General features: G+C 35.2%; 1 protein-coding gene across 3 annotated transcripts in view; it reads right to left on the minus strand.

The window, feature by feature from the left end:
• Positions 1 to 8662, minus strand: part of DICER1 (dicer 1, ribonuclease III) — a 33286-nt gene extending 24624 nt beyond the window's left edge. For 2 of the 3 annotated variants that reach the window (XM_054400066.1, XM_054400065.1), the window contains exons 1-7: positions 8519 to 8662; positions 7431 to 7593; positions 6867 to 6997; positions 6001 to 6135; positions 4793 to 4953; positions 3996 to 4164; positions 1628 to 2100 (exon numbers count right to left, since the gene is read on the minus strand). In XM_054400066.1, coding sequence (XP_054256041.1) covers positions 1628 to 2100; positions 3996 to 4164; positions 4793 to 4953; positions 6001 to 6135; positions 6867 to 6997; positions 7431 to 7593; positions 8519 to 8662 — 1376 coding nt within the window. Of the gene's footprint in view, positions 1 to 1627; positions 2101 to 3981; positions 4165 to 4792; positions 4954 to 6000; positions 6136 to 6866; positions 6998 to 7430; positions 7594 to 8518 lie in introns of all 3 variants that reach the window. The other variant, XM_054400067.1, reaches the window with a different exon arrangement.
• Between the last annotated feature and the right edge of the window lie 18626 nt (positions 8663 to 27288).

Raw genomic sequence — 27288 nt, forward strand, 5'->3', positions numbered from 1 at the left:
ACCAGAACTCAGCTGTATACACCAAATAAACCAGTAAATAAGCTACATCAACATTTGTGTGTAGTAATAATCAAAGAATAAGTTATATTTTGATTTTTTTTGGTCCAGGGTTGTTCAGTGTTTTCTGTGGTATGATTTGCTTTGTTTTGTTAGTTTTTGTTGTTGGCAGTTTGTTTTTGTTTGATGGGGGGGGGCTGTTGTTGGTTGGTTTTGTTTGTTTATTTCATAGTATTTACAACATATGCAAGGGCTAAAAAGTGGTATCGCAGAATGTTAGGGGTGGGAAAGGACCTCCAGAGATCAAATGCAACTGCCCTGCCAAACCAGGATCACCTAGGCTGCACAGGAATGCATCCAGGCAGATTTTGAAAGTCTCCAGAATAGGAGCTCCACAACCTCTCTGAGCAGCCTGTTCCAGTAGAAAGTACAATACATGCCTTCCTTCGCCATGATAGCCTTCATAAAATATGATTCAGCTCCACATACTGCCATAATAAATACATTCTAAGAAAAATTGTAATTCTGATTTAACTTAGCTCTGTGTAATGATCCATACTGGATTACTGCTCCAGTGGCTATCACATACTAATTCAAACACTCAAGACTTCCTTATTCAGGAGTCTTTCCACTTGTATGCATGACATTACATATATCTACAAATCAGGAGAGGCCCTTGAACTAAATGCACTCAACTGAAGTGAGCCTATAGTGAAGTTCTGCACTGAAGGCTTAATTCTGACAGCTCAGGTTTGCCTGATGAGGTGTCTTACATGAGCTAAAGGAGGATTTTGAGAAATGCATAGAGACACAGAGCTTTATTTTTGCTGCCAGCAATATGCACCAAATGTGCCTAAAGCTTAAGGACGGCAGAATTTGGCTACCTGATCTAGCTCAAATATCAGAACCCCAAATCAAGATCAGTGAATAAATCAGGTGTCATTCATAAATTTGTAGCAAATAGCATTTAACAATTAAGTTTTATATATAACTAATAGAGATCACATTCAGGAATAAGAGCTGATAAGGAACTCAAGTACTGGATAGTATATCTTGACAAATATTGCAGGGTTCATATTTTTCTTGGTAGAGACTAAGAAAATACTGTGTTTGACTGAACTGGCATTTTATAAACACCAACTGTTAAGGTAATGCTGGCAAATCTTAGGACATATTTGTGAAAGGAGAAATTTATTTTCTGTAGACTTGGATCATATGATAATGTGATTTAGTAAGGTAATGGTAAAATTTCCAGAGGTATTGCACACAATAGGTTGGACAAGTTTCCAGCATCCATTGCAAATACAAGGACCAATTAAGATGAATCAGTACATGGCTCTTAAGTATAATATTTAACATTTTACGTGTTGAAGTAATCAAATTACAAACTGAGGTTCAAAATAAGCCCTTGAATACAACTTTCAAAGACACAGTCTTCCTATCCACCTCATGTAAATATGGCCTGAACTAATTTTTTTGGTCATTCTTTATGCAGATCCAGTACACCAACTTTAAAACAGCATAAAGAAAATACAAGACCTCATGATATTAACATCCATATACTGGCAGCTAAGACTGCCTTTAAAAAAAAAACAAAAACTGATTAAAAATAAAAAAGGGCAAGCTTTACCTATTTAGAACAACAGCTGTGTATCTTCTTTCCACAAAAATAATTCCGCATAAAATATTAGTAAAGGGAGATGGGAAATTAGTCTCTGGCTTCTCTTTCTCCTCAATTTCTTCATCCTCGTCATCATCTTCAGAATCACTCCAAGACACGTAATTATCCTGATTCCTATTGTTATACCATTCAACACTTTCAAACTGCTGCCGCTCATACGGTTTATATTTGCGCAAGATTTCAAGCAGCTTTATCACTTTTGGGGTTACAAATTTCAGGTCAAGTGAGGCAGGCGAGAAGTGCTCTTCACAGAGTGCATGTATTTTCCTTAGGAAAGTGTCTGTAAACAATAAAAATTTCCTGTGCAGCTCCTCTTGTTCGTGTTTGATATACTTCTGTAGCTCTCTCACCATCATCCCAGCTACCTTATCTGCACACCAGGGTCCCAGAACAACCAACACAGCTCGACAGTCTGACAGTATCTACAACACATGAATTCAAATATCAGTTCAAAGAGTATAGTCATGAACTATTCATTTAACACTGGGATCTTGTTTTTCTCATAAGGATTACAACAACTATTCCCTTATAAAAACGTTTAGGAGTCTGCTTTTGTTATTTAGGTGACCTTGGGAACTTCATTGTTTTCTAATGGAGCAAATTGCACCCACCTCCCTTAAATTACTACAACTAAACTTAGAAATGTGTACATTTCCAAATGTCAGTAAAAACCTCAGAAACAAGTTCAAAGAACATTTCACAATTTTGTGGCACTAGAAACTGAAATTTACCTGAAGATAATTATACTAAAAAAAAAAAGAATACTTCTTAAGGCAGCTAGATAGACAAAGCAGAAGTTATTATTTTTGATATTTAACATAAACAGCAAATCAGGAGAGAATTATGCCCTACTTGGATTGCACAGTATAGGCACTTGAGTACCACTATCTCATAATAAGTGGTTGCCTCCTGAAGAATCAAATGGTGAAAAACTACCCAGAAGTGGAGCACACCAAACATTATTAGTAAGAATCAGAATTTGGATGTACTAGTACAACAGAAGAACTATGATAGAACTATAGCAACAGCCAGGATGACACAGTTTTCAGATGCTCCTTTAACTTCTCTTCTTCCTTTCTGTGAGGAAGAGGAGGTTATCATCCTCTTTACACTATCCTCCATTAAGCGTATCAGCTCTAAGACTTAACTATAGGCAAAATGTATCTATACTAATTGTAACTGCATGTAGAGGCTTGATGCTCTCCACTACCAAGGCAAAAGGCATCTCAGGCTGAAAACTGACCTTTTCTTAATATTGGTGCCTCCATCTTTTTAAAGAGGTACTGGATCAGAACACATGCACAGTGGGTTACATGCATTAGAAGCACAGTAGTTAATCCACTCTTCCATACTATGCAAATCCTGGGGACTGTCCCCAGCTGCCAGTATTCCTGATATATTTTAGCCTACTACATTAAGTTTATCACAGAAGTATATAGGAGTTTGTTCCTTCTACACAGCTGTAATAGGCTGCCTTATGTATCATCTTTCACTCTGGCCCAAATAATAATTTTCTAGACAGTATCAGAATGCTAGGCTTCCAAGAATGTTAAAGGAAACTGGAACACTTTGGGCTAAAGAAATATGTTCCCCAACTTCCTCATGGACTATTGTAGAAATGTAACTGACTACTGACTTCTTAAACAAAAGGCTTAACATACCTCAGGATGCAATTCCAAACCACAAGCCTCAAGAGGGAGGAAAAAAAAAAAAAAAAAAAAAGCACCTGCCTGGCCCCCGTGTATGACAGGTCCCTGCACCAGGCCATCTGAACTCTGCCATCTAACATGACAACACAGGGGCAAACATGACGTTAAGGACAGGCTTGAAGTTCAACTCCATTCGAGCACGGTGTGCCACTAGTCCAAGAGTGTGCTAAGAGAAATTGTAGAAATTGCAGATCTATGGCTGCAATTTTTGTCTGAATTCTTCTTTATCATCTTTTAATACACGTGAGTACAGTTTTTCGAAATATTTCCTGAGGCATTACTTCCTCTTCTGTACTGAATTATTCAAAGGTGATAGGAGATCGCAGAGACATCAAATTCTTAACTTCAGAAATAAGGACCCATAACATCAGGGTGCAGAACTATTTTACTGCCTTAGGCAAATCTGAATCATAAACTAGATGAAGTTCTAACCAATGGTTGACATTCAAGTTCCACTCATTTATGAAAAGACCTGCATTGTTAGAAAAAACAGAAGTCTTTTTGCTCAGATAGTCTAGAATAGTTAGCTTAGAACATTTTAGTAATGTAACATACATAGCAAAAAAATCCAGTAGTAATCAGATTTTCACAAACCTTAATGTCCTTACCTGCTTAGAAATTAAGGTAGAATCTCTTTCTTTCGAATGTACAGATATGTTGCAGTCATTCAGGAAGGTAAGCGCTTCATCCAATTCCTTCAATAATCTTCCATACAACCCACTTTTATCAGTATATGGTCCACAGTCTACAACAATCTCACATGGCTGAGAAGTATATCTTAATTGAGGGCAAAGGTCAAATTAAACACAGCTTCTGAAAGTCAGGCTATTTCAGCCTGGTCAGTTTATACAACAAAACAGCAACACTAAGAGTATTTGAGCACATTTTTTTCCCCATCATGAATTAATAATAACAAATAATTATACAGTTAAATACTTGAAAAAAGCCTTTGCCATCCCAAATACTTCATTCTAAAAAATTGTTTAATACTTTGCCTAAAATGGAGGTTAATACCATCTTGGTTGATAGCATTTTATTGTTTGTTTAGTTTTTTGAGGTCGTTTTTTTCCAGTTGTTTTGCTGAGACACTTTTGTTCCAGGTTTGGGTTTTGGTTTGGTTTTTTGTTTGTTCATTTCTTTGTTTTTTCCTCTCAACTACAGAAAAATCTCTGAATATCGAGGCAAATCAGCCTTTGACCAAATGTCAAGGAAAGATGTACTTCAACACTGGTTATTCAAAAGGCAATTTAATGTTTCCTCTCCACCCCAAATAGAGGTAAGTAACAGCATCACACACCCCCAAACTTTTCTGAAGTTTAAAAGAGAATGCATTGCTACTGGCTTATTCTTCTATGCAAAATGAAAACGCAAGCATCAATTTAACAGTTGTAATTCTACAATATACCTGTCTAAGACCACCAAATCAGTTGCAGTTTCAGCGTTGCTCTTCAAAATTTTCTCCAGTTTCTGGATCTTCTCCTCTAACTCGGCAGGATCACATTTCCCATTTAAAATGGAAGCTGTTAATCCCAAGATTCGAGGACATGATGGATAATCCTCACAGATCTGTGAAGGACAACAGAATGAAATACCTTACTTTCTGCAAGTCTACCATCAAGCTACAAGACTGCTAACTTCAATGCTTAGTTGAAAACTAGAAGTGTTGGAGAAGGAATCATATATTAAACTATTGACTTGAAGTTATACTAGAAAATGAATAAAGATGACTGCTGTTAAAAATAAATATTAATTACATGGAAAAATATAAGGAAATACACAGTTAGCAATGCACAGAATAACCTTGCCATGTTTACAACACATAGAATCACTGAATCATTTTGGTTGAGAGAGATTTAAGATCAAATCCAACTGGTTAGCCCAACACTGCCAGGTCACCACTAAACCATGTTCCCTCAGCACCAATATTTACACCTTTTAAATAGGATGGTGAGTCCACCACTTCCTGGGCAGCCTGTTCCAATGCTTTACAACTCTTTATCTGAATAAATTTTTACCTAATACCTAACCTAAACCTCCCCTGGTGCAACCTAAGGCCATTTCCTCATCCTGTTGCTTGTTACTTGTATCATAACACTTCCACAACAAGTAAGAACTAACACAACACCTAAAAACATAAAACATGCATGCTCTGGTTAAACTTGAAGAGAGATTTGGAAAGGTATGTATTATACAGGTTTCTTGTATGGTATATGCTAAGTATCACATGGAGCCAAGAACATCCCGAAAGAGCCCTACAAACATTTTAGAAATCACTGTTTTCAAAATAACAAAACCTGATACATGCTTCCCATTCCCAAACTCACATATTTTATTAATGATTGTAAAAAATCCCCCCAATTCTATAAATTACGCTTCTTTTCTCTGTTAATACCAGATTTTAATCTCCACTGCACATACTGTACATACACTGTTTTTCTACTTCAATATGTCACCAATGTCTTCATTCACTACACTAATTTCAAAGTTCCAGGACATGCTAAAAATAGAGTTCCACTGCTGTACTTCCCACTGCTTCAAAAGCTTTCTTCAACAGCTCCCACCCAATTCTTCCTCTTCAACCAAGTATTAGAACATTCATGCAATGGAACCCACCTTCATAATTTCACGGTATGGGTGATCCTGGATTGCAAGATGGCACTCATCAAATACCAGAAGATTAATATTCGACAGGGATAAATATTCATTTCTCAAAACAGTCAAAGCAACATGACATGTCATAACCAAGACCTAGATTTAAAGGAAAAAATAGAAGTGTCAGTACAAGAAAAGTGCTTCAAGATGAAGTAGGAAAGTCTTCTGCAAGTCTTACTAAACAGATAATTATGTATTATTTTTACTCTGAACTCCATTAAGTATAGTAACACTTTCACCTATGGTAATTTCTCAGATGTATTTCATAGGCTAAATGCTAGAGAGAAAAACCTGGAATATACAAATGTTTGCATTACTGCAAGATACTTAGCTCAGCTTGGAAAGAAGATTATAACAGAAATGGTCCAAGAAACACCAAGGAAAATGTTACCATTAAAGCTAATGATTTTCCATCTAGAAAGAGAACTACACAATGTTTCCAAAAATGCAGAAATACAATGCATGCTGAAAAGAATGTGCTGCATCCCTAGAGAGCTTTCCATTTTATCAGCTTTTTTACTACCTAATAATTAAGCATCTTTTCATGGTATTTAAAGAATGCACACTCAAAATGTCTTCTGCAATCATCATCACAATGAACCGTAAGACAGGGAGACTGAAAACAAAGGATTAAAGGGACAGCTTTTTAAAAACAACTTGAGAAGCCCTATACATGTTTTACCTCAAAATTCATCTATAAATAATAACAATAGTCTGAATTTGTTAGAAAATAAGTTAGTGTATAATTAGAAAAAAGATCACTTCTGATCAAGGCTACCTCACTGTAGATTCTCCTTAATATTTAGAGTTTATAGTTAATACATTACCTGATGCTTAGAGAATTCCTGACTCCACTTCTCTTTTGTCCATGATTCAGTCACCTCTAAACTTGAATACTCTCCTACTTTAAGATCTGAATGTGTCCTGACAGCTGACACTTGCTGAGCAACTTGATTTGCTTAAGAAAAAAACCAAACAAACACATAAACCAAAAACCCAAAACCACAGAAATCTCAGTCACATAAGCGTGTTCTCATACAAGGTGTGTGGATTATTACTTAGTACTGTGCTTCATAACATGATCTTTAGCTCAGATTAATGTTGAATCAGAGGGACACAGCAATTGCCTTCATATAAAACTACAGCAAGGAAACAGACTGGTAACTAAATTGCACTTTAGATTCAACATCTTGTCTCTTGATTTCTAGTTTAAAATTATCATAAAGAGATTGTATTAAGTGGATTATAAGTAACATCAGTTTAGCGTCCTTTCTGTTAAAGGTTTTATGCAAAAGTTTCTCCCAACTCCACTTTTACATAACTTTTATTAAGTAATATTCTATGAAGATACTAGGAGCATGTAAAGGAACTCAGTGTATTTCTCTTCTTACCTGAGTTGACCAAGAATACAGTTCTTTTCCCATTTTTGTTGAAATCTCCCCTGATCTGATAGGACAGCTCTTTAGTGAGTAGTACTGCAATAAAAGTCTTCCCTGAGCCAGTGTTTAAGCAGACTATTGTATTATGATCCAAAGCTGCTTCGAGCAGTTCAACCTAGGTTTAAAAAATAGCACATGAATTGGCAGCAATGCAGTGAAAAAAATTACAAAAAAATACAAGTGCAAGATAAAGTCAGTAGTACCTCTAGAGATATTCTCAGTGCCATTGTATATCGCTTTCATACCAATTTATAGCCACAGCCTTTCAAAAAATGTTGATGCACACCATTCAGTCTATCTTCTAAATCTAAAATCTTTTAGTGTCACAATTTATGCTATTTCAAGTAGCTTTCTAACTTTTTTTTTAATGGATGCTGCTGTTGCTAGATACACCGTGTTAAGAACAAAGCTAGAGCTTTTAAATTTAACTGTATACATCAAGTCAGCCAAGTAAGCAAGTATGTTAGCTCAGGCTGACCTAAGCTTTTCAGTAATAGTAACCAAATGTGAGCTTTCAGACACCTCTGCAGTCTACAACTGCAATTCTAGAACTCAGAAACAGGTTTTCTTTACAAAATAAAAATCACAGTGCCCTGATGGGGGGTTGTGACATTACTGAGCAGCCCTCACCAGTAGGGAAATAAAAAAAAAAAAAAAAGTCATCAAGATTTAGCAAGTAGAAGTCAGAAGGTCAGAGGGGAAAGAAGACACTGTATGCATACGTAAGTCAAGATGCACAGTGTAATGATTACTGTATTTGTCTCTAACATCATTTTGCAGAGATCAGCAAGAGAATATTCAGCTTAGAAGTTGTCCTGCTTGTTAAACCAAAGAGAGAGAATGGGACATTATGAATATAAAACACAGCCATGCTAAAATGACACAATTAACTCCCAACAGGAGGAGCTGTGAGAGAAATATGCTGATTCTGTGCAACACTGCACATCTTTCAGCTAACTCTGGCTCCTTCTCAAGTAGATTAATGGATTTAATTGCACTTTTTTTTCCTGATAGTATTGTATGAATATTACCACTAGTACCTGATATTTTCTTGGCGTATAAATGTTATCATGAATTGCTTCTTGTTGCCATGGTAGTCCAAAAAACGGACCCATTGGGGAGGAAGCAGGGGTCATGAGCTGCAGTCCCGCCATGCTGAGGGATTGCAAAGCAGGGCTTTTCATTCATTCATCCAGTGTTTCTTTCATTGCATTTTTGTTCCAGCACAGCCTACTATGAGAAGAAAAAGAAATAGTATTAGATAGTCACAACATAAAGCAAGAAGAGAAAATTTATTCTGTGAAAAGGACGTTACTTGATTTTACTTCCACCAAGTGCGAAAATCTCATGCTATTTTCAGCAGAAAACATTAATTTCAAATTTACCCGCACTTTTCCACTTAAAGATGTATGTTTATCAAAGTATCACAGATATTCAGAAAAGCTGTGCTAAACTGGACAAAGTTCATTTTAGACATTTGGAATCACACACATTTCAGAATAAAGTTCCATTTATGATCAGAACATTCACTTACGTTTTTAATCTCATTTAAAGTAACTTTAAGAACAATTTTTTAAGAAATAAAACTGGTTTAGCTTCACTTCAAGATAGAAAAGTATTTATTTTCTAGAGCACAGGCATAGGAAAGTACCACATTTTCAATTTTATTTTCCAACCAGAAAGTCTCTCTGACTAGTTGAAGGTTTAATTACACACATGAAACAGGAATTTTATTCTAGTCTGTGGGAAATGAACAGGAACTGCACAAGAGCCTCCGTATTTTCAAATCAGCAGTTTCTGATAAAGTTATCTGTTTAAGGAACTAGCAGAAGTATTATCAGTAAATGCTGATGACTCTGACAAGGACTAATGGAGAAAGGTCCCATCATCAGCTTAGGCACAAATTTAGCGTGAGCCACAAATCTAGTGTGAGGTGGGGGTTGGAACTAGATGATCCCTGTGGTCCCTTCCAACCCTGACTGATTCTGTGAAATTTCCATAAAGATATTCTAATTGATATATAAACAAAATTTAGAACTTGACAACAACAATGCCCTGGAAAGCACCTTCCTACTAGGGCTATGAGGTCTTCATCACTCAGTATTAAAAAAAAAAGTTTGTGGTCAAGAATGAGCAAGATAAAAAAAGACTATCTAAAAAAAAGAAAAAGTCAATTGTACCTCACCGAGGGAACCTGATTAAGGCCTGATGAAAAATAAAAATACTGCTGAAGTACAAGACATAGCATGAAATCTAGAAAATTGTGAGTATTTCCTGTCCTGTTCAGATCAGACACAAACTATTCAACAAAACAGTATTTTCACAGTTGTCCTCAGAATTCCTAGATGCTTTGGTATTCATTTTTGCATCAATCTCACATTGAGAAATGCATAAAATTGACAATGCTTTCAAATTTAATAAGTCATTAGAAATACACAAGGAAAAGCTAATTATCATCCTAAAGCATGGAAGTGTCCTTGTTTTTCCCATGTAATAAGAAAGTTGATTAAGTTTGGCAAATATGAAGTTAGAGACAGGGTGGGGAAGAAAAAAAAACATACAGTATCTAATAGAAAATACTAACCACTAATGGTTGAGAAATAACTGCTTTGAGAGTTTATAAATCATTCAATTTGAAAGAAAAAAACCAAAGTATTTATTTTTAAAAGTGAAAATTTTACTGAACTTAAAAACTGTTTTATTTAATATCAACTATTTAACATAATTTGACTAATAGAACATTGTAGCACTTCGATGTATATTCACATTTTTAACATGGCTCAAATTGTATTGTAAACTTAACTAATATTAAATAACTATAGAACGCTCAGACAAAAAGAAATCAAACTCTATCTCTAGTTTTCCATCTCAGGTATATTTTGTAAAATAAAGAGAGGGCAATACATCAAATTATGTGATCACTCTTCTTGCAGACTCATGCAGGAATAATGTCACTTTATAGAAAGTAATCTGAGATAAAGCTTTGTCTCAGTTTTTCCAAAGGGAAAGGGGAAGTCTTAAAGGAGAGTATGGTTAGGTTCAAGTAACATTGTTCTGTTCCATTATAAAGAATTATTTCTCTTTTGATGACAAACATTCAGTAGTAAATGCCACTTAGTGAAAGAGAAGGGAGAAAATGTAGTGAAAAGCATGTCATCCACTCCTCCAAGCTAACAGATGACACTCCTCTTAATACATCTAGCTTCTCTTTTTCTGTTCCAATCGGTATCATGCTCATTGGTAACATACAAAAATCATCCTCTGAAGAACATACCTTTATCATGACTAAAAGTTTCTATTGAAATAGTCAGGCATGTTTCTCTACTTACATTCAGCATGTCACGTGGAAACACAACTAGCATTTGCTTTGTTTAAAGTAAGACCTTGTCACAGCCATCATAATCGCTGAAGGCTGGAAAGAAACCACAAACCTTCCCCGTAACAGCTAAAGCAAATTCCCCAATCATTCTTGTGTTTAAGCCAAACAACTTCAGTTTTATAAATCACTTTAGATGAGCAGTGCCTCTTCTTTTTTCGTTATTCTACCTACTCTGTGTTTCTTTTACAAATCATAAATACAACATATGAAATAGCTGTATCACACCACCACGAGGGAATTAAAGAAACCCTATCTCCTTTACTACACACTTCATGACAGTGATGCTACATTTGATACCCCACTGCATGAAACAAGGGGAATTCATACTTATGTATGTTCCAGCTTTATCTGGAAAAGCTGTGAAACAACATATCTAAACTACAATTAGGTTTCTGTGTATCTTTACTAAAGTCTTACCCTAAAATACAACCATGTCACTGAGATAAAAACATTCTCAAAAAACTCTACGTTTGAAGCGCAAAGGAAAAATACCTGCGCGTTTGCAACTTGAAGAATACGCACAGCAAAACACCATTATTACCCTGCAGTCTGATACACATAAAAACAGAGAATGTACCTATAATAAACTGCACAATTAATCAAGAAAATATCAAACCTCAGCTCACATGAGGAAGATCTGACAAGATCAATGTCAAGGTTATTACAGGAGTAAACCAGAATAATGAAGTAAGTGTATCATTCCATGTCTCTATTTCAACAGCAAGGAAAACTATCCAGTTCTTTGATAAAGGAAAAGCAGTACCATCTAGAAGGAAGAAAGGAAAAAAACCACATCTATTTGAAGAACAGGTTTTAAATTGAAAACATTTGAGATGCAAGTACATGTGTTCAGAATTTGTGGACAGAAGTCAACTGAACCTAGCTAACTGAAACTAGCTAAATAAGGAAGAAGGAAAAAACCCAGACTAGTTCTATTCAGCCATTGTGAGTAAAGGAAGATATCTGCTAGGTGTTCCGTCCTTATCCACTGCACTATTTTGAAAATGGATACAAGAAAAAAAAAAAAACCACTGTAAGAACTTGCTGAAGCTGAATTTGGAGGGAGAAATGCAGAAACAAGTCATGCTTCCTGTGGCTTTAGACCAGTTTACAGAAGCTGGACAAAGTAGCACAGTATCCAAACTTATCTGTTCAATGAAATGAATATTGAAAGGTCCAGTTTTATTGCCACCAATTCTGATAGTTTTAAGAGCAAAATCCACAACCTGAAGTCCTTACTTTGATTCCACACTTAAGTGAACATTGAACTGTTATGGCTGTTCTACCATTGAAATAACTATTTTGGAAGGGCCCAACGTCGCTAAGGAACAAACGGTGACATTTAATAGCTGTTCTTCCAGTCTATAGTGATTCTGCAACCATGGTGTAGTTTTTTTTTTTTTAGTCAGAGGACTATGTCCAAGTTGAAGCAGTCTCTTGCAGCACAAAAAATTTCAAGGAAACAAAGGAATGTAAACCAAACCAAGCAGGGCACTTAGCTGGAGTAAGACAGCCTGGATCTAGTCCTGCTCCAAGGACTGTTTAAAACATTTATGGAATGAAGCTCTGAAGTAAACAGAGAAAAGACTAGAGCCCTGGGGACGCATCTTTTGAGTTATAACCACCATTTGTGTGCACAGTATTCGTTATATTCATTTCAAGTTAATACAAAACTACAACTATCTCATATAATAACAAAAATTTATTTCTGCCATATGCTGAAATTTCCTTTCTTTGCTAATGCTGATCTGTAAATTTGTAGGCCATATAATCCTTGTGATACAAAAATTCTAATGCTGTAGGTTTTCATCTTTGTCCAGGATTGCCTAATTTATTCTCTAAAAACAAACTCTGCATCAGCCAAAACAACCTCCAAAGTTAATGTCAAGGGCTGAAGGGGCGGAAATGCACTTACTGTAAGGTAAATAAACCACAACCTATACAAATAGACTCTTGTTGCCTGAACATTCTCTTACACAAAGAACTAGACAGTTTGAATATCACATTCTTTGTGGGAAGCTTTATGTCCAAAAGCTACACGGAACATTAACTTGCTGAAAGATCTAACACAGAAAATTCTTCCTTGGGTAACAGAGGAAGTACAAATAAAAAGAATACTGTAAAACATTACAAATATAAAATATAGTGTGGAAAATAAATTTAAACATTAAATTACAAAACATAAAAACATTCACTGAAGATGCTCCATACCGACTACTGCAGAAGTCTTCAATAAAGTGATTTCAAATCACACTATAAGCCTTCAGTGACAAAAATTGAGTTTGCTCAAGTGAAGATCAAACTACAAGATTCCTATATCATCTGGCTTCTAAAGTTACTTTTAAAAATATACTTTTTAAAAGGATTTTATTTTCCTGAAAGCATTAGAAAAGCATGCTTTGTGAAAATTGCTCCTCTAGCTTCAGTTCTCTGAAGAGAATTTTTTAAAAATACAAAACAAACACATGCATTCTTCATTTTTGGGGAAGGGAGGGGGAAGCATCCCAAACTCAAACAAAAAGATTCATTTTCATGGGAAAAGCTTTTTAGACCTTCATCTGCAGCATACTTTGAAAATTAAGCATTTCCATTTCTGCTCCCAATTCAAAATTCAATGTTTCTGAAAAGCACCATTCCATCCAGAATTTCCAACATAAGGAAATGCTGTCAAACTATTACTCGATAATACAAATAAGAAATCTCTTCTACATTTTTCTGTCTTTAACATGCACAACACACTCCTTATCTCTATCCTTCAAGTATCTTCCACATATGCACTGCCTAACAGAAGCTTTTATATTTGGTCTTATGATATTCATAAAGAAACAAACAAACAAACCAACCCCCAAAAAATCCCAAACTAAAACAACAACCAAAACCCAGTATTTCACAAAGGGCAAACGGAATTCATAAATGCTTACAAAGCTCAAATGTAAGTGTTCCTATAAGAACCAGCTTCCCTACCTCCCCTAGCACAATCATCAATATTCAATGTGAACTCATCTTAACTAGGAGATTTTTATTTGTTCTATTTTTCCAATACAGAACCAGTCTAAAAGAACAAGTAGGACGTTGGTCTCTAACGGCACAACCAAATCAGCAATACCAAAGCAGCAAAAGTTGCTTCCTCTGTTCCAGAAAAGCTTCATTATATTAAAATAAGATTACAGTGAGGTTCTATATTTGAATGAGCTGCTTCTGAACCTTTTCTGCAAGCAATACAGTATAGTTAACAGCTGGAATTTCTGGCAGACTACTCCTAATTGCCTGCATTATTGGAGAGAAATGGAGTACAACATGACACTTAGCAGACTCAGAAAAATGCACAACTCTTAAGTCCTTCATCTAGTGTTCAGTTACCAGTATGACTAAACCTGAATTTGAGACAAAAGCCTAATAAACATTTTCTGTTGCAATTAGTCGAGTTCTATCAACAGTGCAAACAAAGTTATGCTGCTGTACAGTCTCTACAGCCCTATATAACAGCATAATATAGATGGGTTGTAGGGCATTTACCAGTGCAGAAATAAAATGTGAAAACAAAAATCAATTTTTCAGCGTATCTATAGTGACACCAGTATATGAGGCATTCAGAATAAAATTTAGAAAAGCCATGTTTTTCCTTTCACAAATATAGACATGCAGCCAGATTCTGGAACAAACTATGTAATTTTTAAAAACAATGCGTATAATGGCCTGCATCCTAACTATACAATTGCTTAATCAATGGTGCAGAACCAGTGCTACAAGGATTCCTCTCCTTTTACCTCCTTAAAACAGAGGACAACAGACAAAACATGAAGTGTATGGTACCTAAGATGCAAGGCAAGGTGAGGGAAAATGAAACGAGAAACATTTCTGTCTTCCCTGTGGTATAAAATCACATATCAATTTTTCTTTTACATAGCTTTAATCAGTATCTTGTCCTATTTTGACTGAGCTCATTCAAATTGAAACATACTATTGAACCTAAGACCTTTATTACCTGTATTTACTTTCCTCAGTATTTACTTTTGTATGTCCTATCTGGAACAATATATAAACTCAACTCCAGTTCCAGCCCTTTGTATCTCCTCTCTTCCCACTGGTTTGTTGTGGGATTTTTGTTTTCTTTGCTGCTTTCTTTTTGGTATTTTTTTCCATTGTATTTTGCCAACACAACCACATTTGAATGTAAGAATCCACACAAATATCCTTTTTAAAAACAGAATACATTTCTAACAATATCAATTCATAAGAAATATCAAGGCATCTGTTTCACGACAAACGTCTTTATCTATGCCATTGCTGTATCTAACCATTTATAGATAAAATAGCTACTTCCATTATTCTTCCAAAAGAATTCACAGTAAATTTCTATAACCTCACACATCTGAAGATACTTTAGTCTAAAGTCCTGAAAAAGCTTTAAACAAAACAGAATACAGTGAAGTCATACATAAAAATCTGCTTTGCCCATACTACAAAGCATAGTCTTACCGTTTTAATGTTTGCAGTCTCTGTGTTTATGCTTCCCGAACTGCATTTTGACATCATGATATCAGCTTGTAGATTAATCATATAATTTGCAAGCTTCGGCTCTTAAAAACAACAACAAAATCTATGAACTAAAAAATTGTTTGAAAAGGGAACTACAATAACAGAGTTAAATGTGACATTTCAGTTGCTTTTAAACATTTATGTGTGTCAACCCTACACTAATTTGCTGACAGAAAACTATAGCCCATCCTGAACAAGAATTAATTTAGTTTAGAATTAGGAATAAAAATTTAGAAGTGATTTAGATGATAACTTTTGGTAGTTTAAATGTGTAGGTAAAGCGTTTTCCCCTAATCCTATTTACAGGTTACTATGATTAATGATTGGTTCATGTGAAAAATACAGTAGTAATATTATTCTACATAATTTTACTATGTTCTGTATAATTGTACTGCTTTTATCATGAACATGGATTTTCATTTGACATTAAAACACCTAAAATCAGAATTGAAAACTTCTTCAAAGTATTTCCACTTGAAGCAGAAATTAATACAGTAAACTCCTGAAAAAGCAGCAACCATCTTGTCCTAAGTACATTAACACACATTTTTTAATAGAAGTAAAAATATTGTGCAATTTGCATTAAAATATATTTAGCTACACAACTAAATGACATAAGAACTTCATATTAGCCATTCTATAAAACTACAACTTAAAAATACTGTATCTAAGCAGATCTACAATGTTCTCAAAACTCAAAAAAAAAAAAAAAAAAGTGATATTGACCTAAAGTATGAGTTTTCCCAGACCCAAAGGTGATTCTAAAGTCAAATTTTTTTAAATCAACACTGAAAACTTAACTGCAAAATGGACCTCAATGAAAATTTCTACTCCAATGAGTTCCATAAAGTTAACAAGATGGACACTCACAAGATTACTTCAGTATGTTCATTTTTACCTCAAATGCTGATGCTGAGCTTTTCCAGAGTCTCCAAGACTGTAATTTTGTTTCACCCTAGGTAACCTAAAAGGCAATATAAAAAGAGAGCATTTTAACATGTACTGCCATAAAAATCAGTTGTGCCATGTGGTAGTCTGTTTTCTTGCATTTCAATGTTTAGCACTGTAGCAACAGCACATGGTCCTTCAAAATCTAATTATCACATGTCCTTTTTTGGCTAGGGATACAGACAGTCAGTGTCTGAAAGATCAGCCTTAGAGTGCTCAGGAGATATTTGCATATTTTGTTTTATGTGCTGAACTAACTGCTAGCTGCGTCCAACTAGATTTACAGTTTTTCTCCCCAGTGTTTCCTCCACGTATTTCACCTAATATAGTAATCTTGAAAAAAGGCATCATTCAAGACATCAAAAAGGAAAATAAAAAAAAAGAATGTAAGCGTTGTGAGAAAGTGACTATTCTGCTTTACAAGATTATGTGGGGACTGCAGCACAGAAAATCTGATTAGTACTAAATTCATGAATAAAATAGGCCTACAAAATTTTATTCCTAGGGCTACCTTTTAAATTAATGCTTGCAACCATACACACATCCCCGTGTTACCTGCACAAAATACACTGAATTGCTGCTAAGATGCAGCGACTAGAACTAAAATTTATTAGAAAGTGTCCCTGTTATGCCTAGGTTATTTATTCACTGCCTCTAAAGCATGAGCCAGAACACATATGCCATTGAACCACAAAACAGTTTAATAACAGAAAACTGTCACATCTCCAGTAAAAAAAACCAAACAAACAAACAAAAAAAAACCCCACACAAACAGAAATATACTCCACATTAGCAAGAACAATAGAAAGGAAAAAGATAGCATTTAATTACCCCATCATATAGCAAATACGAACAGAAACAAAAGGTTCCATTCTGTCAGTAAATCTAATGCTACATACAGCTTCACACAGCAAATTAATTTTATTCCCTTGTTGTAGATAGCAAACAAAAAGTATACAGATCAGCAGGTAAGATCTGGGATGAAAAGAAAAATATATAATCCTCCACCAACCCCAACAATTTCCTTTGGCACAAAGATGTAAACCAGAAGATTGCAGCTTTAATCGGTTGGCCGACATGAATTACAGTAGGCCCTTTGAATGTCAAAGCCACCATAAAACCAGACAGGCCACATTCCTAAGATGCAGTCAAGTTCTAGTACAAAACAGGGAGCTTATATCACATTAGCATCTAAATGGTCTTGGTGCACCCACTTAGACAAAAGCCTGTTGGGGTAGACAGACAATCCTTCCCATCTGCAGGCCAAAGGCATCTGCAGCTTGCCATGATCCTAGTCAAATTAGGGACACAGCTAGGGATTACCACAGCAAATAACATAACCAGCCCCTCCAGCACTTATTAACTGAATCACTAGAGTCCAAGCTGAAGAGTTGTTTTTTGTTATGGTAGGTTTTTTTGTTGTGTTTTTTAAACAACGTTAAAGTAAAATTAATTATTTTTTTCTTTTTACCATGACTGAGGATCTTGTTAAAAGACAGCAAAAGGGACAAAAATCAACGGCAGCGACACTGCTGAAAATTAGATTTGTAGAGTATCTTCTATTGAACAGAAACACTACCATTATTTCTTTTTTTTAAAAGGGTTTCTTTCAGGAGGTAACATACACATCTTTTATCTAAAGGCAGAAGGTGAGAATTCCAAGATAGCTAGCCATCTGAAGTGTCTAACTAGACACACCACAAGCACATCAAATACTCAAAGAAAAAAGCAGCAACATTTAAAAAAAAAAAAGTTCCTATAAAGACATCAAGACAAGCATCCAAGAAGTGACATACCATTCACTTGAGCAAACCTTTAGTGCTCTAGAAATCTGTAAGTAACCTCTAGTCACTTCTGCTAATCTCAGCCAAGATATTTAAGTATCTTGGCTATTTACTAATACAAAGCACAAATATCTGAATATATCAAACAGAATACAGAAGAATAGATCAACAGGTTTTTTTTACTTCCTGGTTTTGTAACTCAGCAGTTGAAAATAATCACATGAATATGATACTTAATTGTTGCTATTAAAAAAATTGTCAGAAATCAGAGGACCGTAATTATCAGTTAAAGATCTACTGACATACTACAGGCAATAGGTTGAATCAGAAACAGACTACTAACATTCTTGCTCTTCAGCATCCTTTACCTTTGGAAACTATGCCCTCCATCCCAATATCATGTTAACCTTTCATGAAACCATTATTCAAACTGTTAACTTGGAAATTAAGTTCTTGTCTTGCAAGAAAATTTATGCAATTGAAGTCCTAGGCTCACAATAGAGCTATGGTGAAGTGAATTCTCTTCATGCAATTTCAAGTGAATTCCATCCAATCAAAGTTCTGCAGCAACAGAGGGAGTAAAGTAAAAATTACCATTATGACTGGGAGGAAACAGTCTGTCTGGGTTGGCATCCTGTCTCTCTCCATAATTATAGCTATTGGAAGATGCTAGGGGGTGGGAACAGGCAACTTTGTAACAGGACTTATCCTTCAGTTTCATGTGTTATTCCAGCAATCTTATATTTAATTTTCTCTTTAGTTTATTATGGTACAAACAATGTTAGTCAAAAGCCCAGGACAAACTCCCTACTGCCTCAGATTAACTCCAAAAGAAAATACTCTACATATCCAAGAAACTAAGACTTTTCTATGGGAGTCAGGGGAAAAAGAATAAAATTAAATTATGCTCAGAACACATCGCTCTAAATAAAAAAAAAAAATCTGAGCTATATGAACACTCTGAAACACATTTAATAGGTTTAACAGCAATCAGAATTATTCTAAGTAACCTTTTTTCAAGCTCCTGCTTGAAAACTAACCTATACAAACCCCACAACTAAGTTTGCAAATCCTAATTTATGCAGGCAACTATACAATTATTACATCAGTATCACAAGAAGAGATAACTGACCATATCAGTGAATTTATTTATAATTTGGTCCTTTACTTGGGCACTGAGTTATTCACTTGTCATTATTTAGTTTATTTAAAGGTTATGTTCAAGCTTCTCAAGTACCTAACCGGAAGGCAATTAAGCAAATGCTAGGGCATGGACTTCTCTCTTCTTCTGGGGGCAAGCTGCGAGGCAAGTACAGTTCCAAAGCACCAATTACTGTTGCTTATGATAACTAAAAGTAACAGCTGCCTCCTGAATATAATCCTGTGTGGGGATTTAAATCTCATTATTTCCATAAACATAAATCCTTTCCCTCCATGTGGAAAAAGAAAAAAACCAAGCTTCCCAAAATATGGATGTTTTGACAGTTTCCTATTATCTCTGTACCAGAACATCCAACGTTACTAAGAATCCCACATTACAAAAGGCTTTCTCTAAAGTTAATAACTATATTGATGCAAGACCTACAGATATTTAAGTTACTCTTTTGAATTTCAACCAAGCCTAAACCAAGAGTTTAAATCTCCTATCAGTGATAGGCTAAGTTTCACAAAAAGAATGTATTTATTATTAACAGTGCAAATGAATTCATTCTAATACAACCTGAAATACAGAAGTATCCACTGGTTACCACATTAACTCCAATTACATTTGGGGCTTTTAATTATTTTATCTGTTGTCCTAAAATAAAAAGGGTTTTAGTCAGTTATACTACATGTCCACATGCTATTTCACTGCAAAAAACTTGCAGGCACACAACTGCAATTTTCTTTTATGTGAAAATAGGATAAAGTCAGTATTACATTCCTAAAAATATATACAGAGAAACTATTTTTGCTCCCAGATTCCAAAGACATTGAAAGTTGCTCTAGATGACACAGAATCTAATCTGTGGAGAAGGAGGAAAAAAAAAATTCAAACAAACTGGAAAATGCTACTTCATTGATTAATTCATTTTGTTGAAGGAAAAACGTGAATCGTTGGTAAGACAACCAATAGGTTTTTTTTTCAAAATACATAAAAATTTCTAAAGGTTTCGATAAAAATGCTCTGTGGAACACAGTGTTTGCAAGGGCTCTCACACAAGATGAAGAACAGAATTTCCCATGTTATGACTGCAAGAAAACAATACATTGTATTCTGTTTGTATTCTGATTGTAACATGATTGGAATTAAATCCAAACCGGAAATGGTAATTAAAAAAGGCAATTCTTAGTACCTACATATCTGCCTAGCCAAACCACTGTGTAGAAAAGCCAGAAAAAGCTTTTATGTTGAGCTGTTTCTTGTTTTAAGAGGTAAGAATCAACCAGGCCAATGTTAAATATCTGTATGTGGTAACTGCAAATCAACAAGTATAGCATATTTACAGCATTAATTGACCAATGATAAAAAAAACGTGCACCACGAAATACTTCACATAGTTTCCAGGTATTTTGAATTTTCTAGCCATAATAAATTAAAATAACCTTTAGCATGACTAGTAATTAATGCTTTCTGTCTGAAACAAACTAAAAAACTGCCATCTTCAAGGCAGGAGCTTTTTTATCCTACTGAAGAGTTATGGCTCAGCATAGAAGCGGTTACTTAAATCATACATACCTAGCTGAATACCATGAACATCATGCTAAACAGATACAACACTTCAAAGATACTGTTATTTCCCTCCATGTAAATATATTCATTTAGAATAGAACATGATCCTTCTTTAAATTCTTTCCAGTGAAACTAAAACAAGACTTCAGCAGGTCATATAATTAGAAACGTCTATTTATTTTCACAGAATGTTAGGGATTGGAAGGGACCTTGAAAGATCATCTAGTCCAACTCTCCTGCCAGAGCAGGATCACTTATTCTGATGCATAAATCTTAATTTTTCAATATTAGCCAATAAAGCACAAAGATTTGCACACTGCCTGAGATTCCACAAGTTGAGAAGTCACAAATATTACAGGTCAACAGTGTAAGTTTCATGTAGTGCTTTCATATCACTGTTTATTTATAGTACTGTTGACCTTCACAAACAGGCATAATACTGAAACTGATTCAGATATACTAAAAAATTTACTTGGCAAACAAGTAGTGATGGGAAAGCTGAAGTCCTCATCTGAGATGAAGGGTCAAAAAGTAACAGCATGTGATGAGATATGCCTGTTTTCTATATTCTCAGTCCTGAACTGTAGGTGAGAAAAACTGGAATGATTTGCAAAGATTTGAAGACTTATCTAGTGCTGTATGCCTTAAAAGTTTTCATTGGATAAAAACACCTACATTTTTAACAAATGCCTTAAATGGAAGACTCAGGTTTAAAAGTAGTCGTGGAATCATGATTGACTTTGAAAAATAAAAACATTCAAGATCCACAAAATACAACTGGAACAGCTTCCTCTTCCCAATATGCGGAATCATAGGTGTCTAAATACTGACTGAGAAACTCTAAATTTTAAAGCTTTTTTTCTCCTTTAGAAGCTTTTCATAGTGATCAACTATAAAAGACAGCACAAGGTCAAGGAGTTAAATAGTCAAACAGGTTAGGGATTTGTGAAGTAACCCATTCGTAAGGGTTCCTCAGCTCTGATATTGGTGCAACTGTGCACCAATAACATTTTCTGCGCACAGAAACAAATTAGAAAACAGTCATTCCTGATTCAGCCATTGACCAGTCTTACACAGAAGCAGAACAAATAAAAGATGAAAAAGAGTAACTGGACATAACTATTCTTGAGAAATTTCTCTGAATGTATATTAATATTTATCTTTGCCTAATGCTAAGTCTACATTAGTTAAGAATCTTTCAGTCTCATGAATCATTCATCCAATTTTTCCACAGTAGCTCTGCACATTACATATGTTGTAAAGAATACTCATAATACAGGATAAAAACAAAAGTATCCAAGTTGTTCCTCTTGTTGAATGAATTGAAAAAAAATAAGCAAAAAGCTTCAAAACTCTAAATAAGCCATTTTGCTACAGTCATCACTTTAAAGCAACAAAGGGGCAAGATATTTTTTTTATTCCTTGTTTCTCAAAGTGGCATGAAAGCTTGTCTTACATAAAAGCAAAAGCATTCTCAGCTATGCAAATAAAATGAGGGTACCAGACATCAAAACAGTTGTGGTTTACGGAATACATCATTAATCGTTTAATTATTGAGGGAGGTCAGAACATAAGATAGTGGATTATTGCTAAACAATTTCACTTCTATATTATCTAAAACCACCTAGGGCTGAGATGTAATGCTTTAACGAGTTAAATCTCTGTAAATGGTGCAGTTAAGCTTTTTACACAAGTTTGGGATCTGGAAGCAATATAACTAAATTAATATAGTACTGCACCTGCCAATTAACTCTTCTGCAGAGCACAACTGAGAATTGCTATGGTTCTTTAAATTGCAAACTGTCTGAATGACTGGCACAATATTGCACTGGAAAGATAGACATACCTACAGGAATCTGGTCCGCAATTATCAGTCGAAGGGAGTCCCCCTTCTCTAACACTAAAACATTGTCCTGTAATTCAATCAGTTGCGAACTGCGTTTTCAGGGCAGAACACAAATATACTAGCTTCAGTAGAGCCCCTTTTCTAAAAGTATCACTTTACATCTTGCTTTACCTGGAATTACCAGCACTACAGCACTGGTTGCCATAATGGTACTATCAAAAATATAGAAAATATGAAGTAAAAGAAACACTTCTGCTCTTACCACATCAGTTGTATTTTGTGTAATTATCAAATCGCATGTCATTATGCCTAATATCTAATTACCAGAAGTATAATAGCAGGCATTTTACAGGCTGATTGTGGCAACATTAGGCAGCCAACGTCAAGCAACCATCAGCAAAAACTCTTGAGGTATTAACTCAGTAGTTCTGAGTTTTCTGAAAAAAATGCAGCCAAATTCTGTGAGTTCTCTGACAGCTACATCAGCAGAACTGGGATTACCTTCCATTTCTGCAGATGTTCTAAGCATCTGAAAAGAGAAAGTGACAGTATTCACTGCAGAAATCATGGTGATTGACAAGACTGGGAGATGACAGAATAATCAGTTAAGCAATAGAACACATCTCCACCATTTTGAATTTGGAAAAAAAAAATGTACAGATTCATGTATGACTTTTTGTGGTTGTCCTGAAGGGTCAAACCCCCAAATATGCCCTAGTCCAGACAATGGGCTGCAAATGTGCTAACCTGGACAGTTCCTGAAGTCCAGATGGCCAAGGCAAACGTATAGCATGTGTGATTAACATGGTAAGCACCCGTGAATGTGCAAACCTGGACACTTCCTGGCATCCAAATAAACATGTACCACATGTAATTAGCTTTGTAACAGAGATGTGAACAACTGTGAGTGCCCCTGGCTATGTTTGGATATGCCCCATCCCATAGGTCCAGTTATCAGGGTTCTGTGTTACCAAAGAGCATTGTCTTGGGACAGTATTTAAAACAGCCAAGAAGTCAGGCAATTTGCCTTGCTCTCACCCAGCAAGCAACAAGAGCCAAATGCTGCCAGAGTAGCAACTGAGGGACTGCTTACCACAAAGAGACAAGAGCCAAATGCTGCCCGAGTAGCAGCTGAAGAACCTGCTCTAGCAGACCAACAACTTCACCCAGGCCTTGCACATGGACCAAGCCAGAAAGGGGAAAAGCTCCAAGAGAACTGAATCCCAGAAGAGGTTACAGCCCAGTGACTGGGCACGACAAAAGAGAGAGGCCCTCTAGCCCTCTCCGAGCCAAGGACTGCTTGAATTATAGCCACAGCATCTGGGAAGATACCAGACAGAGGAGCAAGTTGCGAGTACCCGGCTAATCTGCCGCATAATCCCATTTGTGGGAAACCCACAGATCACAGCACCTGTATTTCCAATTTGAAGTGCTGTATTGGAAAGGTTAGATCTGTGCTTACATCATTTAACTGTCTTTATATGTGCAGTGTGAACCCACAACCAAATACTTAAACCTGCGAATACATTTTTGTAAGTAAGTTACGGTGGTGTTTGAAGATACCACCACCAGGAAATATTAATTATAGAATATATAAAAATATACATTTTATTACAGTAGTTATCATATAATTCTTCTCATCTGGAGAGCTCTACAAATGCTTCAATACTTAGTGACGATGAATGGAATAGGAGTATTTGCTCCTCATTTATCCTCACAGTACCCCTGAGTACACTCAATTCCAGCAGGTGGTCACACTGAGTGTAGTTCTCCAGAGGTCAGCCAAATCCAGATTCTCTGAAGACATCCATGAAGCAGTACAGAAGGGAATGGATCAGAAGAAATGCTGCCAGCACTTAAATGACAAAGAACTCAATCTAGTTCTGAGAGAATTGAAGAAAAGGAGCAAGTTTCTAGAATCACACCAGAAAAACAGGAATGCAATCCAAGTCTTGGAAAAGGCAACAAGATTTAAAAAATTCCATCTCATTGAAAGTCTTAAAGTACCAAAACATTTAAACATAGGGAAATAATCAAGCATTTTAAGATAAACTACTCCACTGTTATCTTCCCAATAACAAATCTGATTAAAATAATGGTGTTGATACCTCTTAATTTAATTTTGATTTATATTGGAAACCCATACATATAAGGTTTCTTACAGAATTAGACTAACATTTTGTTTTCATAGTTGTCTTAGAAACAAGTCTTTCCATACTGATTGTTATTTACCTTGGTTTGCAACTATCAAATATAGGCATCCGATCAATTAGGTGGGTAGTGCCACTGCCATTATTAACATTCAAGTAATTATACCATTTAGCTTATTAACTGGTGTTGTGAATATTTTTACAATATTCATGGAGACACTTTTGGTTAGTTCATTTACTACAACTGGTATGTTCCATTACATAGAACAATTTCCCCTCCTGCCTATCACCACATATTTGAAAAGAATTTACAACTCAATGGAAACATCTCTTAAAAGTTGAAAAAGTAAAACTAAGTTATGTAAAATAAATATTTAAATACAACCAGCTTTCGATTTCATTGACAAATCATTTATCAGTTAATGAGATGACATATTTGAGTAGGCATAAACTGATGCACTAAGATACATAAAGAGGCAGGTAATTGATTTGTATGACTTGCAGAATGGTTTAAGCAGATTACATGCCTACATATTTTCAATGAGATTGCAGATATAGCCCACTTCTTCCTCAGCACTCTTTTCTCAACTCTGAACAACAGGAAATCTCTCACTTCTCTTTTAGTTAACAGATTAATTACACCTCCTTTCTTGCACAATAAAAATCAAAAGTACTGTTTGGAAAAATGCATAGTTAGTTTTCACTATTTAAAAGACTGAATAGGCAGATACTTACTAGAGCCAGGATACAATTCCAACACACTAACTGGTAAAAAAAAAAAAATTAAAAAAGGCAACAAAACAATCAAATAAAAAAAAAAAAACAACAGCAACAAAACAAAACCAAAACCAGGCTATCTAAAGTCCAGTCCTTTAAGACCTGCAAACCATAAAATGGCTTTGAAATTAAATTTAAAAGGTACATAATTTTAAAAAGATTGACTGTAAGGTACATACAAGATCTCAGAGAAATTGAGACTTATCAATTAAGGCAGTTGAGTTTGAAAAGTGCTTCTTAAGCCCTTATTGGCAAGCCATCTCTAAGAAGAGTGACCTTATAACTCCACTTCCAGTAGAATTATATACATGGCATTTGCATATAACTTAATAAACCATAATTTCTCCAGATTGATATTTTGGTTTAGTTCTCTCAAATGTGTTTATAAAAATCTATGTCTGGCTGCACAGTAGCAAAAACATGAGATCCCTGATGCAGACAAACTACAGGAAAATCACTTGATATTTTATCACTTTCCTTTCATTTTCACTCAGCAAGACAAAAGCTCTGTATAAGAAAAGCTCCAGGATCACAGCTTAACATGTATTTAATACAGTACTACCATACATATAAGAGCATCACTCTTATCAAACTTATTCACTCTTCAACCTACATGCTACCTCTCTCCTTCTCAAGCTGGCACAACTGCTTCCAGATAATTTGTGAACACATCTAGAAACAGATTGTAAAGAAATCACACAGAATAAACTTGCTTCTTTGATGAATTAGTCTCCTTATGCCACTTTATGGTACAACCTCAGAAATGCTTACACCAGTAAAGCCTTTTTTTTTTTTTTTTTTAAATGTATCTTAACCGTACTATCACCATCCAACTACATGTTTTAACAAAAACTGCAGTCAGTTTCCACCATAAAATTGAGTTTAGCCTACTGGGAAGGGGAAAAAATAAAATAAAAGAAAAATGTCTAGAAAATGCATACAGCCTAACCTTGCCCTCAGTTCTATGTTGAAGGCAAGTTTATGGAGGCAGGGAGACACACCTTTACTCAAGTCACGGAAAGAAAACAAAAAGAAGAAGAATGAGAAAGCTTTCCTGATTTAAAAAAGTTACTTGCCTCTCTCAACTAGTCCAACTTGTTACTTTTGCACTTCCCAAATAATCTAAGAATTCTGTTGTGGATAATATGGGGTCTTAATGCTTTGATTTTAAATTAAGAATTACAAATCTCTACCACGTTGACTATAAACAAACTAGGTAATTGTCTATATGCTTTTGTTTTGGGTTTTGTTTCTGTGTGGTTTTTTGGTTTGGGGTTTTGCAGGGTGTTTTCTTCGGTTGGGGTTTTGTTTGTTTGTTTAATTCGCCTTTCCCTCACTGAAGGCTAACCACTTTGCTTTCAAGAACTTCTAAAGCAAATCAAAGAATGCTGGAGAAATTTAACACACAATTACCTAAAAAACCTATCCCATCACTTTCAGAAGAATGAAAAACTGGATAGAGGAGTACATTCACTTATAGGTTATTTTTATTTGTACTTATTACCTTACTGGTAACACATAATCACCGGATTATGCATTACCTTACTGGAATACATAATCACTACATTTGAGCAAAACTGGAAAAGATATCCTAAGATTTCAATCGGTTTCTTGTACAGCCATCTAGCAAATTAACAATAGATAAAATAGAAGAAAAAATAGATAAAATAAAAT

Source organism: Indicator indicator, chromosome 4, assembly GCF_027791375.1.
Source record: "Indicator indicator isolate 239-I01 chromosome 4, UM_Iind_1.1, whole genome shotgun sequence".
Classification (NCBI taxonomy): domain Eukaryota; kingdom Metazoa; phylum Chordata; class Aves; order Piciformes; family Indicatoridae; genus Indicator; species Indicator indicator.